The sequence below is a fragment of the Dipteris shenzhenensis genome, chromosome 13 (assembly GCF_047967505.1).
Source record: "Dipteris shenzhenensis isolate YYH24624 ecotype China chromosome 13, Dip_SZ_1.0, whole genome shotgun sequence".
Classification (NCBI taxonomy): Eukaryota; Viridiplantae; Streptophyta; class Polypodiopsida; order Gleicheniales; family Dipteridaceae; genus Dipteris; species Dipteris shenzhenensis.
Genome location: NC_141608.1, coordinates 26,964,208 through 26,981,291, shown reverse-complemented (window position 1 = coordinate 26,981,291; position 17,084 = coordinate 26,964,208). Strand labels below are relative to the sequence as shown.

The following is a 17,084-nucleotide window of genomic DNA, read 5'->3' as shown; positions in this document are numbered from 1 at the left end:
AAATCTTTTTGAGAAGGAGAGGGAGGCCATGGCCGACAGAAGAAGCAAAAGAAGAGAGAGAAAGGATGTAGGGAAAGAGATGGGAAGGAGAGATGACGGAGGGAGGGAATGCGATAGAAGGAGAGGGATGGGGTGCGAATGATGGATGGAGGGAACACGATGGAAGAGAGGGATGGGATCTGAATTGAAGGCGCAATGACAGAGGGATAGGAACACGACGGAAGGAGAAGGATGGGCAGCTATGGAAGGAGGGATGAGGGTGGGCCGCGATGGACAGAGGGGATGAGGGATCCCCTTCCCGTATTCCTTGGAGGCTATGGCCGCCAGGGAATACCATCCGCCCTTACATCCGCCCTTACACTGTCGTGTTCTAGCATGACGTTACCCTTGCACTCCTATCAGTGGTGTCTCCAAAATACTGGAAGACACCTACACATATCCATACTTGGCAATGGTAGTGCCAAGGCCGGGGACTTACATCTAATTGATGTTGGAAAGATGAAAAGATAACTCAAAACATACAAGGAACTGAAATAACTGTGTATACAGTACAAATGTTACTAATGGTTTGTATTCTAGAAGACCACAACAACAACCCTCATACAAGAGATGAAGATCAGATTATAACATCACTGATCTCAGTCGAGTAACAGTTAGAAATAGAAATAGTTCAAAACATGATGTGGTGGATAAGGCCACTACTTTTGGCTATTAGGGATAGTTATAACTGTCCCTATAGTTACAAAATTATCCACTACTCACCAATGTAGCTTCCCTTTACTAGGGGTGTACTAACCCTCCTTGGGTGAAGTCCATGAGGGTGGAGAGGTCACCCTCAACACCTGGCACTCTCGGTGGTAAAACTTTTTGCAAAAAGTGGAAGAATCGAACCCTTACTGAAAATAGTCCATCAGGTGGACCTTGATAGTATGTGTTGAGTTTAGATCGATTATTGTTGCCTTGGAAGCAATTGGGTCTACTTCATTTGTGTCTTCCTTGCAGCTATCATTCAGCTCTGGTTCCTAGACCTCCATTTTTTCTCTACCTCTTCAAAATCTGCAGTAGGGGCTAAGGTCTAGTTGGGAGGAGTAGCTATGAATTTTGTATCTTGATATTTTTCATTTTGGAAAGTTGCATGCTTTGTAGACAACTGTGTAGTGGACTTGCTCTATTTCCTTTGGCTTCCCAGGCTTTGTTGTTAGTTCAAAATTTTTTGTGTTAGCATCCAATGGCATCTAATTCTGTTTAAGAGTTTGTGATACAACTTTGAGGGTTTCCAATTCCTGTGCCATAATCTTACAGGCATAAGAAGTAGATACAAATGCCTCATAAGGTCACTGGGCAATAACAAACAAGTGTTTCTTAAGATTGGACCACAGGTCCTGAGATGTTTTGACTAGCTGTGTCTTCATATCTGTGAGGTCAGAGGAGCTTAAGAAAATACCATCAACTTCCTCTGCCATTTCCTTGAGTTTTTGGTCAACCCCTTCTAAAGCATTTATGCGTTCCTTGAGTACCAGATTTTCAATGTTCAAGTCAGAATGGGCTACACCCATTTGATCCAACTGTAGGAAAAGCTCTGCCTTCATTTCATCCAACCAACTACTCGAAGTCAGTCCCTACGCTCACATATGGATTCACAACATCACATTACCTGAAACATGATGTTCATCAGTGCAGTGAGCAGACTTCATACTTGTTTAGAGGCATTGCCAATTGTTCAGTGGGCAGATAGCACATGATTTGATTTCACACACACATGTCACCATTGTAAAGCCTATTCGGCTATTTCATGGCATTATGCACATCATTTCAACCTTGTAAAGCCTCTTGGCTATTCCGGCATCATTTGCCACAAGCCCTTGTAACACAGATCAGATTTTATATATTGCAATTCTATCTTCATCGTCGACATTTCAGATTTCACTTAGCACAGTCAGTGTTTTGCAGTTGATTCATACATATATTTTCACGACACTTTGAGTTCATTTCTTGCACAATGTCTACAACTAGCAACCTCAATTTGGAGGCATCTGCTAAGCTAGCCAACTCCAATTACAGCACATGGAAATACCGAATGGAGACCATTCTAGTACTTTAGGACAAATGGGAGTATGTCGATGGATCTACACCTAGACCATTGGACGATCTAGCCAGCAGCAGCTCTACTCCATCTGTTGTCACAACACTAGTAGCGGGATCTACAATGGGATCTATAGCTACACAAATAGTTTCCGCACCTATAGTAGAACCTGCCATTGCCCGAGCTCAGGCAGAATGGGATAAGAAAGACAAGTATGCATATCATTTGACCAAGTAGAATGTGCAAGATGTCATGCTAGGATAGCTCAACACAGTCAAGACATCGAAAGAAGCATGGGATATGTTCGCAGCTCTCTATGAGTCCAAGAACACATCTAGGATTCACACTGAGAAACCAAATCAAGAAGAGTTTCCGCAAGAGCAATGAAATTGGTCATGCCTATGTACTCCTGATCAAAGACTACAACAATCAACTTGCAGCAGCAAGAAAGACTATGAATCCTAAAAAAATGGTTTAAGTCATCGTGAATGGACTAGGAGAGGGATATGAGAATCTAGTCTAGAGTATTGCCATTCAATGGCAAATTCTGACACTGGAAGAACTTCAGTTAGTCCTACTTGGTGAAGAACTTAGAATGCAGGCCATTCAAGCACGAAAAGGTCATTCTAATGATCAGGCATTCACAGTTTCAAACAGAAGCGGAGGCGGACACAGAGGAAGAGGTAGAGGCAAAGGTAGATCATTCCAGAGAAGTGGTCATCATCAGCAAAATTAGCAAAGTTAGAATAAGCATCAGCATCATCCTCAGCAACACCAAAATCAGCAAAGAGGAAATCATTCCAATCGAGAAAGATTCCAAGAACAAGGGAATGCATCCACCAACGTGTCAAACATTCAGTGCAACTACTGTCATAAGTTTGGACACTATGAAAGAGATTGCTGTAAGAAGCAGTACGACCAAGGTGGTGAATCCAGCAGCAATCGAGTGAATTTCTACGGTAGAGGAAATCATCACGGTGGACATTCTAGTCACAGTCTTTATCAAATGAACATGGTTGCAAACGAGGAAATGCAACAAACTGATACAATGTACCTAGACACTGATTACAATCCAAAAGAGAATTTCAGCTCAAGTCAACCAAGTGGAATAGGATCCTTGGTATATCGACACTGGTGCATCATCTCACATGACAAATCATGAGGAATGGTTCACAGAGATGAAACCATTAGAAGGTTAGAAAAATATCATCTACATAGTAGACAATATACCGAATCCAGTTCAAGGGACAGGTGTTATCCCTATGAACAATTTCACTAGTACGAAAGGATTGGTGAAAGATGTGCTCTATGTTCTAAAGCTCAGTAAGAACCTCTTGTCAGTAGGTCAAATGACAGAACACAACTACAGAGTCATCTTCGCGGAGATGAATGCACTACAAGAGACAAATCTAGAAGATGTCTAGTAGCAAAAGGTGTCAAGGAAGGATGCTTGTACAGAATGCTAGCTACTACAGTACCAAAAAAGCATGCCATGTCAGCTCAACCACAACAGATGCCACTATCTGCAAAATGGCATAAGAGATATGGTTATGTCAATTTCAAGTACTTGTTAGATCTCAGGAATCAGAATATGGGAATCGGGATTCCTAAGCTGCAGTTTCTTGGAAAAGTTTGTGAAGCATGCTGCTTCGACAAACAAAAGCAAACCAATTTTGGCAGCAGTACCTCTTGTGAATGAGGTATTCTTGATTTGATATATATAGATGTATGGGGTTATGCCCAGACCCACAACATCAATGGTTCACTTTACTACTTGAATTTCATCGACGACTACAACAGATATTGTTGGGTCTACTCTCTGAAAGAGAAATCGGAAGTCTTTTCCAATCAAGAATTCAAAGCCATGGTAGAAAACCAGACAGGCAGGAAGATCAAAGTCATGAGATCAGATAGAGGAGGTGAATACATGTCTTCAGCATTCATGAAATTTTGCAGAAATCACAGCATACAAAGACAATTCACATGTGCAGATACTCCTTAGTAGAATGCAAGAGTTGAAAGAAAGAATCGGACTTTAGTAGATAGTGCTAGAGCAATGCTTCGTGAAAAGCATCTTCCGAATCAATATTGGGCAAAAGCCATAGGCACTGCAAACTACTTGCTTAATCAATTTCCTATTGAACCGATACAAAGTATGACTCCTTATGAAGCATTCACTGGACATAAGCCACACATTAGGCATCTCCGCATATTTGGTTGCATAGCATATGCCCACATACATGATGATCATCGTCGCAGGAAATTGGATGTGAGGTCATGCAAATGCATCATGGTTGGCTATAATAAAGAAAGAAAAGCATACAAGTTGTATGATCCCATCAACCGCAAAGTCATTATCTCTAGAGATGTAATCTTTGATGAGGAATCAGAATGGAAAACCTCAAACACACAGGAGATAGAAGCATCAAATTCACAATCATCTACAAAACACATTGATGAAGAAGAGCAAGAATTGCCAGCAACACCCCAAGCAGAGCCACTGCAGCTCACACTAGATAATCAAGCCATATAGCCTCCTTGCAATCCTCTGTGGCTGCAACATACTTAGCCTCTGTGGTAGACAAAGCAATGCACTTCTGTGTGCGAGACATCCACAACACTGCACCACCTGCAAAGGTGAACACATAACCAGAAGTGGATCTCCTACTATCCACATGCCCTGCATAGTCTGAATCTATGTACCCAAGTACACACATGTCTCCTCTACCAAAGCAGATGCACATCTCCTTGGTACCCTTCATGTACCTCATGATGCACTTAACTGCCTCCCAATGCCTCTTTCCTAGATTAGCCATATACCGGCTAACAACTCCCACTGCAAATGCAACGTCTGGTCTAGTAGCTATCATAGCATACATAAGACTCCCAACTGCTGATGCATAAGGAACCTTGGCCATCATGGCCCTCTCCTCATCTGATTTGGGACTATCTGTATGACTCAGTTTCACATATCGAGGCAATGGAGTACTAACTGCCTTCCCCCCCTCCATATTGAAACGCTGCAATACTTTTGTAACATACTTCTTCTGTGAAAGCCAAAGGAGTTTCCTACTGCGATCATGCGTGATGCACATACCAAGAATATGACCTGCAAGTCCCAAATCCTTCATATCAAAGGCCTCATGCAACTTGGCCTTTAATGCATCTAGCTCATAAGTATTCTTGCTAGCCAATAGCATATCATCCACATATAGTGCCAAGATTATCAGGTTATTATCCTTAGCCCTTTTAGTGTAGAGGTAGTGATCAATTTCACTCCTTCTAAAACCCTGGGACCAAATGAAAGCATTAAACTTCTGATACCATTCTCTAGGCGCTTGCTTAAGTCCATAGAGACTCTTCTTCAGCTTGCAAACTAAATGCTCTTTGCGCTTTTCTTCAAAGCCTTCCGGCTGCACCACGTAAATATCCTCATGCAAATCCCCGTGCAAGAAAGCTGTCTTGACATCCATCTGCATAAGCTCCATATCTTCTGATGCCACTAGTCCAAGCATGCATCTAAGTGTGGTCATCTTCACAACCGGAGAGAATATCTCATCAAAGTCCACACCCTTCTCTTGCTCATGGGTGCCTTATGCATCTTCTTCTCATTGAAGACTACATCATGGCTGCGTATGATCTTCTTTGCTTTTGGATCCCAGAGATGATAGCCCGTCTCCACTTTCACCATGACCCAGAAAGATGCATTTCCTAGACTTAGGATCTAGCTTCTTTCGAAGCTCTTTTGGCACATGTGCATATGCCTCACACCCAAATATACGCAAATGAGAGTAAGAGGGCTTCTTGCCACTCCATGCCTCTTCAGGAATACCACCATCCAAACTCTTACTAGGTGATCTATTGATCACATGCACTGCAGTCTTCATTGCCTCAGTCCAAAAACCACCAGAAAGACTTGCATTGGAAAGCATGCATTGCAACCTTTCTTGAATGGTACGATTCATCTTTTCTGCAACTGGATTTTGCTATGGAGTATGAGGGGATGTGAGCTCCCTCTTAATCCCACGTGTATCACAGAAATGATGAAAGTCATGAGAGAGATACTCTCCACCATTGTCAGTCCATAGGCATTTAAGTGTTCTACCTGACTGATTCTCAACCAAGGCCAGCCATTTCTGAAATACCTGGAACACATCACTCTTCCGAGCTATTGCATAAGCCCACACTTTCCTAGTTGCATCATCAATGAATGTCACATAGTATTCAGCCCCACCTAATGACCGTGTAGGAAAAGGACCACATACATCTGAATGCACCAAATCAAGCTTTTCAAACTCTTTCTTTCCCCTTCTTTTATGGGCTCATTTAGTCTGCTTCCCATAGAGATAGTGCTCACAAAATTCAAAATCAGAGAAACTCAAATGCAGTACATAACCCAAATGGCATAAGAGTTTCATTCCATTCTGGCTCATGTGCCCCAACCTGCAATGCCACAAAGAAGTGCTTGCTACTCGGTTATTGCAACAATATGATCAAATACCCCTGATACATGTAAGGGATACAAAGTCCCACACTTGGCACCCCTGGCCAAAAGCATAGAGCCCTTCTGAATTTTCCAACTCTGAAAGCCAAAAGTGGTGTGAAAACCAGCATCATCTAGCTGACCCACTGAAATAAGACTCTTGGTCAACTTAGGCACATGTCTCACATGTTTCAAAATAAATGCAGACCCATTTGCAAAAGAAAACTTTATGTCACCTGCTCCGACTATGTCACATGCATAGTCATTTCCAAGATGCACACAACCTGTCTTTCCACTGTCATAAGTGGAGAACCATTACCTATGGGGAGTAACATGGAATGAAGCACCAGAATCCAAAATCCAATCTTGGGAATATGCATCATCTGAAGCAGTAAGCAACTCTGCAGATAAACTAGACATGAAGAGAACATCATTGTCACTATCATGTGTGACTGCATTGATCTCCTCGATCTTCACTTTTCCTTTAACCTCCCTTGGACTCTCTTCCTTTTGATTTGCACCCCAATTTGCATTCTTTTTCTTATCCTTTTGCTCTTTTTCCAGCTTGTAGCAATCCTTTTTCATATGGTCCTTCTTGCCACAGTGGTAACACTCAATGTTCCGTGCCTTGGATTTGCTACGAGACTTCCCTCTTTCTTGGGACTTCCCCTTGAACTGTGATCTACCCCTTTGCACATTTAAGGCTACATCCTGCTTATTGCCATCCATAGACTTCCGTCTAATCTCCTCGGCCAACAAGCTACCCACAACATCATCAAATTTCAGTACTCCACCAGGTGCAGAGTTACTGACAGCTGTACGGAAGGTATCCCATGAGGATGGCAATGAACATAAGAGAAATATTGCCTTAGTCTCCGCATCAAAATTCATCTTCTGAGCCTGAAGCTGGCTCAAAATAATATTGAATTCATTCAAGTGAGAAGCAATGGAGACCCCTTCATCCGTAGCTCAAACAACCTCTTCATGAGGTAAACTTTATTAGAGGCAGTTTCCTTCTCATAAGTGGCACACAGTTTCTTCCACAAATCTTCTGTAGTTTGCTCATTTACTACTGTGAAATAAACTGACTCTACAAGATGAAGTCTAATAGTAGACTTTGCTAATTCATCCAACTCATTCCAATCATCCTCAGACATATTTGCAGGCTTAGCTTCAATCACTGCCAAGGGTTTAATCTGCTTCTTTTGAATATGCACATCCCTTATCTGTTCTTTCCACAAAGAAAAGTTTGTCCCATCAAACTTTTTAATGTTGAAAAACTCCTTTTCAGACATGGAAGAGGATGCCATAATGCAAATAAAGCAAAATCCCAAATGCTAGTGCCTACAAGAGAGAATCACACCAAATACCAGGTGCACCCAAATGTGTATGCACAATAGAGTGAAATATCACCAAAACTCATGTCTCAAAGCATCTGACTCATGTGCATATACTATGCATCCATATGAGCAAATCTGGCCCAAAAGAAAATGCCAACTGCAATGGCAATCCAAAATGCCAATAAGTGCCAAATGACTCAAGCATAAGCACTGTCCACTGGCTTATACATTAATAATATCTCATCCAAGAGAGCATAGCACTATCAGTGCATCACCTGCAATGTGTCAAAGCTGTACCGCAGCATAAAATAGCATCTATGTGCAAAGCATCCATAAAAATTAGCATTCCACAAGGCAATTTAGGCCTACCAGCGCATCCAATAAGGATGACAATGCATCCAAATGGCCTATAAATCATCCATTGCAACCCAATGCACACCACGAATGAGCGCACAGTGGTCGAATTGCAACCAGAGTGATCTGCATAAGGTATGCTCAAGAAATCATGGTCCCACGGAAAAGACCGCTACTGAAAATAGAACCTAAGATGCCTTAAAACATGGGTGCCATTGCATAATCAGACTCAGCAAGAAAATCTGCAAATATCTCTCTTCTGCCAGAACTCCAAAATCCCAACCGATGAGTGAGAAAAGGGAGTCAACACTTATCCACTGCCATGTGGCATAAATGTAAGGTTTCAAAACCTTAGAATGAAAAATGCATAACAGAGAGATGAAATCAAATACACAGAGATCTATAACTCTGAAAATCCTCCACCGAATCGCATAAGAACTGATAGGTAGGGGTTTTTGGGCATCCGAAACACAATGGGACAGACGGTTTTGAAAACCATGGTCTCAATCACTGGGTCCAACACACGCACGGCTGATCCCGCTCAAGGCTTCATGTTTTTTGTGCCATAAAAGAGGAAAACCATACCATTTTAAGGAAACTACTTAGTGAAAGGAGGAGTTTGGAGAAGCAACATACCAAAGGAATGGAGAGGAGACAAAGAGAGGCCTACAAACAAAGCAAAGCACAAAAACAAGAGGTAGAGCTTTCCTACACCTCTCATTCATGATTTTTTTTTCATACATTGTTCTTTCCTTTCATAGTTTTGAGAGAAAGAAAAGGAAAAGAGGAGAGAAAGGGAGGGAAACTAGAGGAGAGGGAGAAGGAAACATAAAGGAAAGATAAAGAAGCAAAAAGAACTTGAAATAGAAGTAGATGAGAGAATTTCTTACCTTAAAGTGGAGAGGGAGCTCTTGCAAGTGTTGTAGGTGGAGAGGGAGAATGTAGGAGAGGTGGGAGGGGGAGGGAGGAGGGAGGAGAGAGGAGGCAAGGATGGAGGATGATTGCAAGCTCAAAGCAAGGAGGAAGGATGCATGAAACGAAAAACGTGGATGGCGTCATGAGAAGGGAACGTGCGGCTTTTGTCTTCAATGCCATCAGTATAACCGATGGTATCATCTTTTGGTATATATAGCAGATTTGTCGGTATATACCGATGTCCATACCGATAAAACAATGGTTTGGGGGATTTTGGGGACGTTTAAGGGCGTTTTAGGAGGTTTAGGGGGTATTCGAGGTTTAAGGGGATTTAGGTTTTAGGGTTTGGGGGGTTTAGGAAATTTGGATAGGTTTAAATGGTTTGGGGGTTTTAAGGGGATTTAGGGGGTATTGGGAGTTTAGGGTTTATGATTTTGGAGGGGGATTTGAAGGGCGGTTCTAGGGGATTCGGGTGTTTGACTTGATTGGAGGGGATGGTTTTGGATGTGTTCAGGTGGAGAGGATGACAGCTCTCATCAAATGGGGGTCCCTGTCTCGGGAGTGTGGAGTGGCTTTGTGAGAGATTGCCTTGTCCTTTCACACATTGTAGGCAAGGGATTGATCATCAGTGCCGTATTGTGATGCGCCACTTGTGGATGTATGGAGAGGCACCACCAGACGAGGATATTGGTCAATTAAAGGAGAGTCACCTATGATTGTGGAGTCATGGCTAACTTTGTACAAGATAGCCGAGCAAGTGCTTATGATATCAATCTTCTCTTCTCGCAATTAGATTTTTGTGGGACCATACGTGACATCTATGAAGTTGATTTTAGACGATTTAGTATTTTCATTATTGATGTCAAATGGTTTACAACTATCTACAATGGTTCCAATGCTATAGTTAGGAGAGACAGCAATGGTTTCTTAGCCATTGACTCCACTAGACTCTGGACTCTGATGAAAGTGATACTGAAGTTGCATTAATTTGGGCATATTTTTTTTTAATTAAAAAAAAAAGCTTAAATATGCATTTTTTACGATTTAAAACGTTTCAAATGCTTTTGCTATTTCATTCGTACGAATAGCTTATTCATAAGAATAACTTTATTTGTACGAATAAGATAGTTTATTCGTACGAATAAATGTAGTATAAACATGCAGCCACTATCATTTTTGGTATTAGTACGAATACATCCACCTATCTTCCTTGCCACCTCAGCCACTTGCTTGCCAGCCATGCTACCTCTTGATTGCTTACCTGCTACCTCCTGCTTGCTTGCGATACCTACCAGTTCTCTTCATAGGTACCTTCAAAACCCTTGCGTATGTTGCAGTCTTTCGCTAGTAATTAATGTTTATTTTGTTTTGTTTTGTTTAGGACTGGCCCTCATCTCTCTTAGGAGAGTTGTGTGCTGCAGTCTTTTTAAATTATTTAATATTTTTTGTATTGTATTTTAGTGTGTCGACAAGCTGGCACTCATCTCTCTTGCGAGAGTTATGTGCTGCAGTCTATTTTTGTCGTGTGTTGTAGTTTCAATTTTAATATAAATAATTGTATTTTACTTGAGGTTGGCACTCATATCTCTTAAAAGAGTTGTGTGTTGTAGTCTCAGTTTGTATAAAAATGTTTGTTTGTAGCAACTCTTGCGCTGGCACTCATCTCTCTTAGTGATGTTTTCATAGATGCTTATTCTAGCACTCATCTCTCCCTTGAGAGTTGTGTGTTGTAGTCTAAGTTTAGAGATGTTTTCAAGCACACTTAGTCTGGTACTCAACTGTCCCTTGATAGTTGTGTGTTGTAGTCTAAGTGAGATATCATGCGATGTGTTCTTAGACACTTAGTCTGGCACTCAACTATCCTTTGATAGTTGTGTGTTGTAGTCTAAGTTAGATATCATGTGATGTGCACTTAGACACTTAGCTTGGCACTCAACTATCCCTTGATAGTTGTGTGTTGCAGTCTAAATTAGATATCATGCAATGTGCTCTTAGACACTTAGTCTAGCATTCAACTGTCCCTTGATAGTTGTGTGTTGCAGTTGAAGCCTAGTGTTAGATGGTGAAGTCCATGGTTAAGGTTATACCTAGGTCATTTCTATTCAAGTTACATGCTTATTTTTTGTGCTTTGATTTTCTGTAGTCTGTTACATGATGTGAGCTTGAGCTAAGAGGTTATACCTAGGTCATTTCTTAGATTGCTTGCATTGTTAATTGTTATGGCTTCATGAGTTTCTTATTGCACTTGGCACTAAATTCTTTTTTGAATTCTGTGTTGCAACTTACTGCATATGAGATGGCTCACGCAGATGAGAAGAGGAAGTTTCAGTAACCTGATCTCACTAAGATTCAAAGAAAGGTGCTGAAAAACGAGAATGTACACTTCTTAATGAATGTTGATCAGAATCATCCTTAAACAATTGTGAAGGCGGTGTATAGAATTTGGTGAGGACAATGGCAAAGCTTGGAGGGAGGACCTTGCATGACCGATTCCCAGATGTATTCATCTAGCCAAATTTTTAAATTGTATATATAATATGTTGGTGAAAGTTTCCAAATATATTTATTTATTATATAAAACTTTGGCAAATTTTCATGGACTTTATTTATAATTTTATAATTTTAAAGGCTAAACCTAGCTCCTTTTTTAATTTTAGTTTCAAATTGTGGCGAATATACTAAGCTTTTATTTTTATAAAAGCATATAAACTTTCACAAGCCATATAAAACTTTCGCTTATTAATGAAACTAACGTGAGAAAATCATCCCTGGCCTCTTGCACCTAGGGGTTTGCTTTGTCCTTGTTACCTTCTCCTTTTGGTGAGGCTATGAGTTAGCATACTGAGGCTGTTGATCAGCTCGTACTAGAGGCTCCTCATATGTCACAATCTCAAGGAGGGTTGATGATGCTCTTCTGTGTGCTCTACTTGGTTGGAGGATTGGGGCCAAGGTTCATGATATTTGCGAGCCCGCCAAATACTTCCTCTTGTTGTGGCCGCTTTAATCCCTCCATCTCCTCGCTTTGCCTTTCTTGCTCCCCTTGTTGGTCTAGATGATCCGTGCTAGGACCCCACGGAGGAGGGAGGGGCATTTGATCAAGATTGATTGGACTATTTTGTCCCTCTTGGGAGACCTCTCTACTTCCACGGTTAGTTGTGTGGAAGGACTGAGAGGACCCCTGATCTCATCATGCTGGGATCACTCATCGTGCCGAGATCCCTGGGATCGCCTATGAGAGTAGGATGGTGGGGACTTGCATTGCTGGGACTCTTGATGATGAGAACCGCGTTCAGATCCCTACTGAGATTAGTTTCTTTGGAGAATTTTTAGGATCATATCCACATAAAGATCATATAACTCAGTTTGAAACATTTATAGGACATGTGATTGTGCTTGTACCAATACCATATCTTGATAACACATGTATGTGTGTGTGTGTGTGTGTGTGTGTGTGTTTGTGTGCTCTCTGTGTGTGTGTGTATGCACGTGCGCTTGTGTATATGCACATGCATGCACAATCTCATATCATCATACTTACGTTGGTATATTGAAGTTTTGTAGTAGTATGCAAACGCTTTATGTGAGGACAAAAATTGATGGGAACATTGTGAAAATAGGGCCCTTGGAGAAAGTCAGAGACATACACTCTCAAGCAGTGAAGGGATGCTCTAAGATCCATGTATTGTAGACAGCATTTTGGTGGATACTTGTGGGAGTGTGGAGGATGCAAAGCATCTCTTTGATGAGTTTCCTCATTGTGACATGTTTTCATGGACTACCATGATCTTGGGAGATGCCAAGCAAGAAGAAGGTATGCTGGATTTGGAATGATCAAACTTCAACACATAGAGTGTTGTCACCTTGCTAACAAATTCAGAAAACCAGGCCTCTAAATTATGGAGTGGATAATCCACACTTATATATCTTATCCATGGTGTAAATTTTCCAAGTTTTTAAGAATCCTCAAGCAGGTACATGGCAAAGGTTTTTCAAGTGGTGTTTGCATGTGTAAACTTTTAAGGACATTAGAAATATTATTTCAAAGGCAAATGGCCATTGCATTTTGTCTCGCCAAGGCATTTCATGACTTTTAAGGTAAGAAGCATAGGCCAATATTTGATTTTAACACTTGGTCATAGTAACTACAGCATCATGAGGGTCCCATACCTCTTTGAGAGAATAAATGTATTTCTCTCAATGTGGGTTAGTACACATACAGGCTAGGTACTCACGTGATGTTAAGTCATCATATATATATTGATACACACACCCTGTTATTCACTTAGTATTACGAACTCTCTCATGTAAAAAGACATAATTGTGGCTTTACAAAAGCGTGCGTGCGACCATGCACACACTTGCATGCCTGGACACACACATACACACATACAGACATACGCGTGCATGCACACACACACATGTATCTATAAATGTATGTATGTTTACATAGATAAAGACATGGTGCGAGATAGATGGAATTGACATAATCACGTGCATGGTTGCACATATTCCACCCATGTGCATTCAGAGGTGTACGTGCATATGATGTACATTCACATGCACCTAAACACGTACACTTGTAGGGACACACATGTACACACAAGTACACAATCAAATTCAACTACACATAAACATAGAGATGCATACATGCTCTCGCACGTTCCTAGACAATCACACATGCACTCATTCACAATACACAAACAAAGCCCAAACACACTCCTAAGTGCATGTACAAGCATTATCATCACACACACACACATAGTCAGCATACACACATTGAGCACACCAATACTGTGAGCCATCTTTATTAAGCTTCAACACGTGAGGTTATAACTTTAGAAGTTTGCTTGAATTAATATCATTTCTTAATCATTGTTCAAATGAAAAATCTATATGTGCGTGCGTGTGTGTGTGTATGTGTGTGTGTGTGTGTGTGTGTGTGAGAGCGCTTAAATTTTATACCTCGAAATAGAAGGCAACCTATGATTGTAAATTTGAGACCCAACACACGGGTCTCTAACCCGTGGTTGATAGGCCATGCTGGACCCAAATGACACTTTGTGGAGAGGGGTGCAATAGGTGAGAGGTTATTGATGGATTAATTTACAAATTGTCACTTCGCCTATTGATGGATTAATTTACAAATTGTCACTTCGCCTAAGAGCGCGAGCATTAAAACTTAAGACACAATGAACATTGTATGACAATGGCGTGAATAGTAGCAGAACTAAATTTTCGAGGATCACCAACGAAAGATTTCCTGCGTATGCCATCAGGCTACCTGCTCAGGTCGCTTCATCTTGTCCAAATCTCTGTCAATCAGCTTTAGATTTACGGAGTCTACGCGGGCCATTTTCCTTGGACCTTTGAATGTATCAAGATAATGTAGGACCATTACCATGAGAAAAGAGCACACGAACATTGGAAGAGGGCCGAACAGCCACACGAACATAGGGATGGCGAAATAGAATGCTCGCAGCCCAATGGACCAAAACAGGGATCCCCGAATAAATGCTTGACGTACGTACTCAGGGGTACAGCCGGCAGAGCCGTCAACCAAAGGAATGGTAATGAGGAAACTTACGTGACTACAGTACCGGATGGATTGGACGTTGCATAAGAAGGCCGCAAGAAAGCAGGCCAACATGGAAATGAGCTTATTTGAAGGAGTCAGAATCGGACTCTCTCTTAAAAGTACGTTGTGAAGGCCATATTTGGACTCTGCAGCTATCAAACCAGCCATCAAAGAGCTTAACATGAGGGCTGTAGTCGCCAGAAGGATTGAGGCTGACATTTGATTCCGCAGACTTTGGACCGCCAAATGAGCATTCTTTTTAGTATCCTGTGGCGGACATGTAGATCAGCAACGGCCTTCAGTATGGAATATGGATGGGCATTTGCAACGACATTCAACCATATCCTTCTGGCCCAATCGGATTCTTAAAAATTATCCGTCACTTCAGCATTCATATCCACAACCAATTATTAACATAGTATAAGGTTTGACGTGAAGATGTTCAATTTTAAGCAATACACCGGACCAAAAGGAAGTCGATGACAGTCACAGGAAGCATGCTTTTCTCGCGCTGTCACTCTGCACTCTATTGAAACCAATTGGACCATGAAAATCTTAACGGGCTCCCAATCCTAAGGGCTGATGGACGCAAACAGGCGGAGTACGTTTTAAGAAATATAGCTTAAAACAGCATATTCGAAATCGTTTTATACCTTCATCATGTGCATGACCCAGACTTCTTGCCTGATCAGGTTGACGCCGACAACAGTGGTGGTGGGGAATTTCGAAACGCGGTAAACAAGATGGGCGTGGTAAAGAGCAACGAGAAGAAAGCCAGAAGGTGCGCAAACAAGGTCGAGAGAGTCCCATTTCGACGCCATCAAGGGTGGGCATGGATCTTGCTCAAACAGCTATGGATATATGAATGAAAATGCAAGTTTAAGTGATGCAAGGCTCAGAGGGATGGAGCAGCGCACAGGAGAGGGAGAACTCAGGACGAGAAACAAGGCAAGCTCTTGGGAGCTTAAGTATAAACAATGGAAGGATAGGTAGTGCGGCTGCGTGGATTTCACTATAGGATTGTGCGCCATTTAAATTGCCATGGAGCAGCCTCCTAGTGGAGCATCCGGTTATACTATAATTCCTATTGAAACTCCTACAGTATTAGTGCTAGTTAGCACTAACTAGCACTTCTAAAAGAACTTGAAAATAATATGAGGTAACTTCCTCTATTAAGAAAGCAACATTCATTTTTTAGTATCAGTATATTGCAAAAACACTTCGTTGACAGTAATTGATGGATGTGGATATGCTAAAAACTTGGATGAAGTTAAGAGCAATGATATCCATGGACACTAAAAGTCTCTCATTAACATGCCATCATACCTCATCTTCTTCTCTATAGCAACACTGAAGAGCTTTAAAGGACTCCCTTCTTTTATTTAATTTACCATCACAGTTATTCCCTCAATTACTAAAGTTCTCGACAAGATTGCACCACATAAATATGGATATTAAAATTGTAAGTTAGTCTATTTCTTCTATACATGAAAACTAAAGTTGTGATTAACTTGCATTAATGATATCTTTATGTCCACATACTCACTCCCCCAACTTCCAAGTTACTGGGTTAGTGAGGTGAATGTCCCTTGAATTGCTTGGCAATTGCTTGTTGTGATATACATGATGGGACAAACTTGGTTTACCCTTCATTGAATTTAGGGGATGTATGTTGACTCCCTTGAGCAAAGAGAGATAGACATTTGTTCTTCTCTCAAAGCATTTATAGCTTGAACAAAAAGAAAATGCCTTAAGTTTTCATTTACAACAAGAAGAGCCTCTTAACACCACTTGATGCAATACGTGCATGTTTTCTTGGGCCTTTCATATTATACAATTTGGAGACCCATTTTACTTCAAGTTGTATTGTAATGAGTTCATCGATTTTTTGAAGAAATCATCAACAAAAGTAGGGTACATGTATCAACAAAAGTATGATACATGTATGAAGAGAATAAGGAGCATAAGTTTATAAAAACACCTCATCCAAATCTTTAAAATATAGATTCTTGCAATATAGAAGAGTCACATTGGGTGTGAGGGAACATCTTAGGCCCTTACCTGTTTTGTTCCATATTTTAGAGCCCTTTATGGCAAACATACTATTAAAAAATTTTGGAATCATAAAGTCCATTTTTAAATTTGGAACAAAGGAGATTATACTTTAACTTTGACTATTATTTCTAAGCTCTCTTTCACCATCACTATCCACATCCATAAAAGCATAAAAACTAGTGCACTGGAATAGTCATTGGTCCCTAATGTTATTTCAGGCACTGTTGAACATTAGCGATGAATAACTATTCACTCAATGTAGCGCATGGTCAATGACTA

The 17,084-nt window shown here is 41.0% G+C and overlaps 1 protein-coding gene across 1 annotated transcript; it reads right to left on the bottom strand.

Annotated features, from left to right (window-relative positions):
* Positions 1-14,447: 14,447 nt before the first annotated feature.
* LOC147895227 (uncharacterized) lies at positions 14,448-15,571 on the bottom strand. The gene is made up of 2 exons (XM_087383429.1): positions 15,404-15,571; positions 14,448-15,017 (listed from the first exon to the last, which is right to left on the bottom strand). The coding sequence occupies exons 1-2, from the start codon at positions 15,569-15,571 to the stop codon at positions 14,448-14,450; spliced, it is 738 nt and encodes a 245-aa protein (XP_087239555.1).
* Between the last annotated feature and the right edge of the window lie 1,513 nt (positions 15,572-17,084).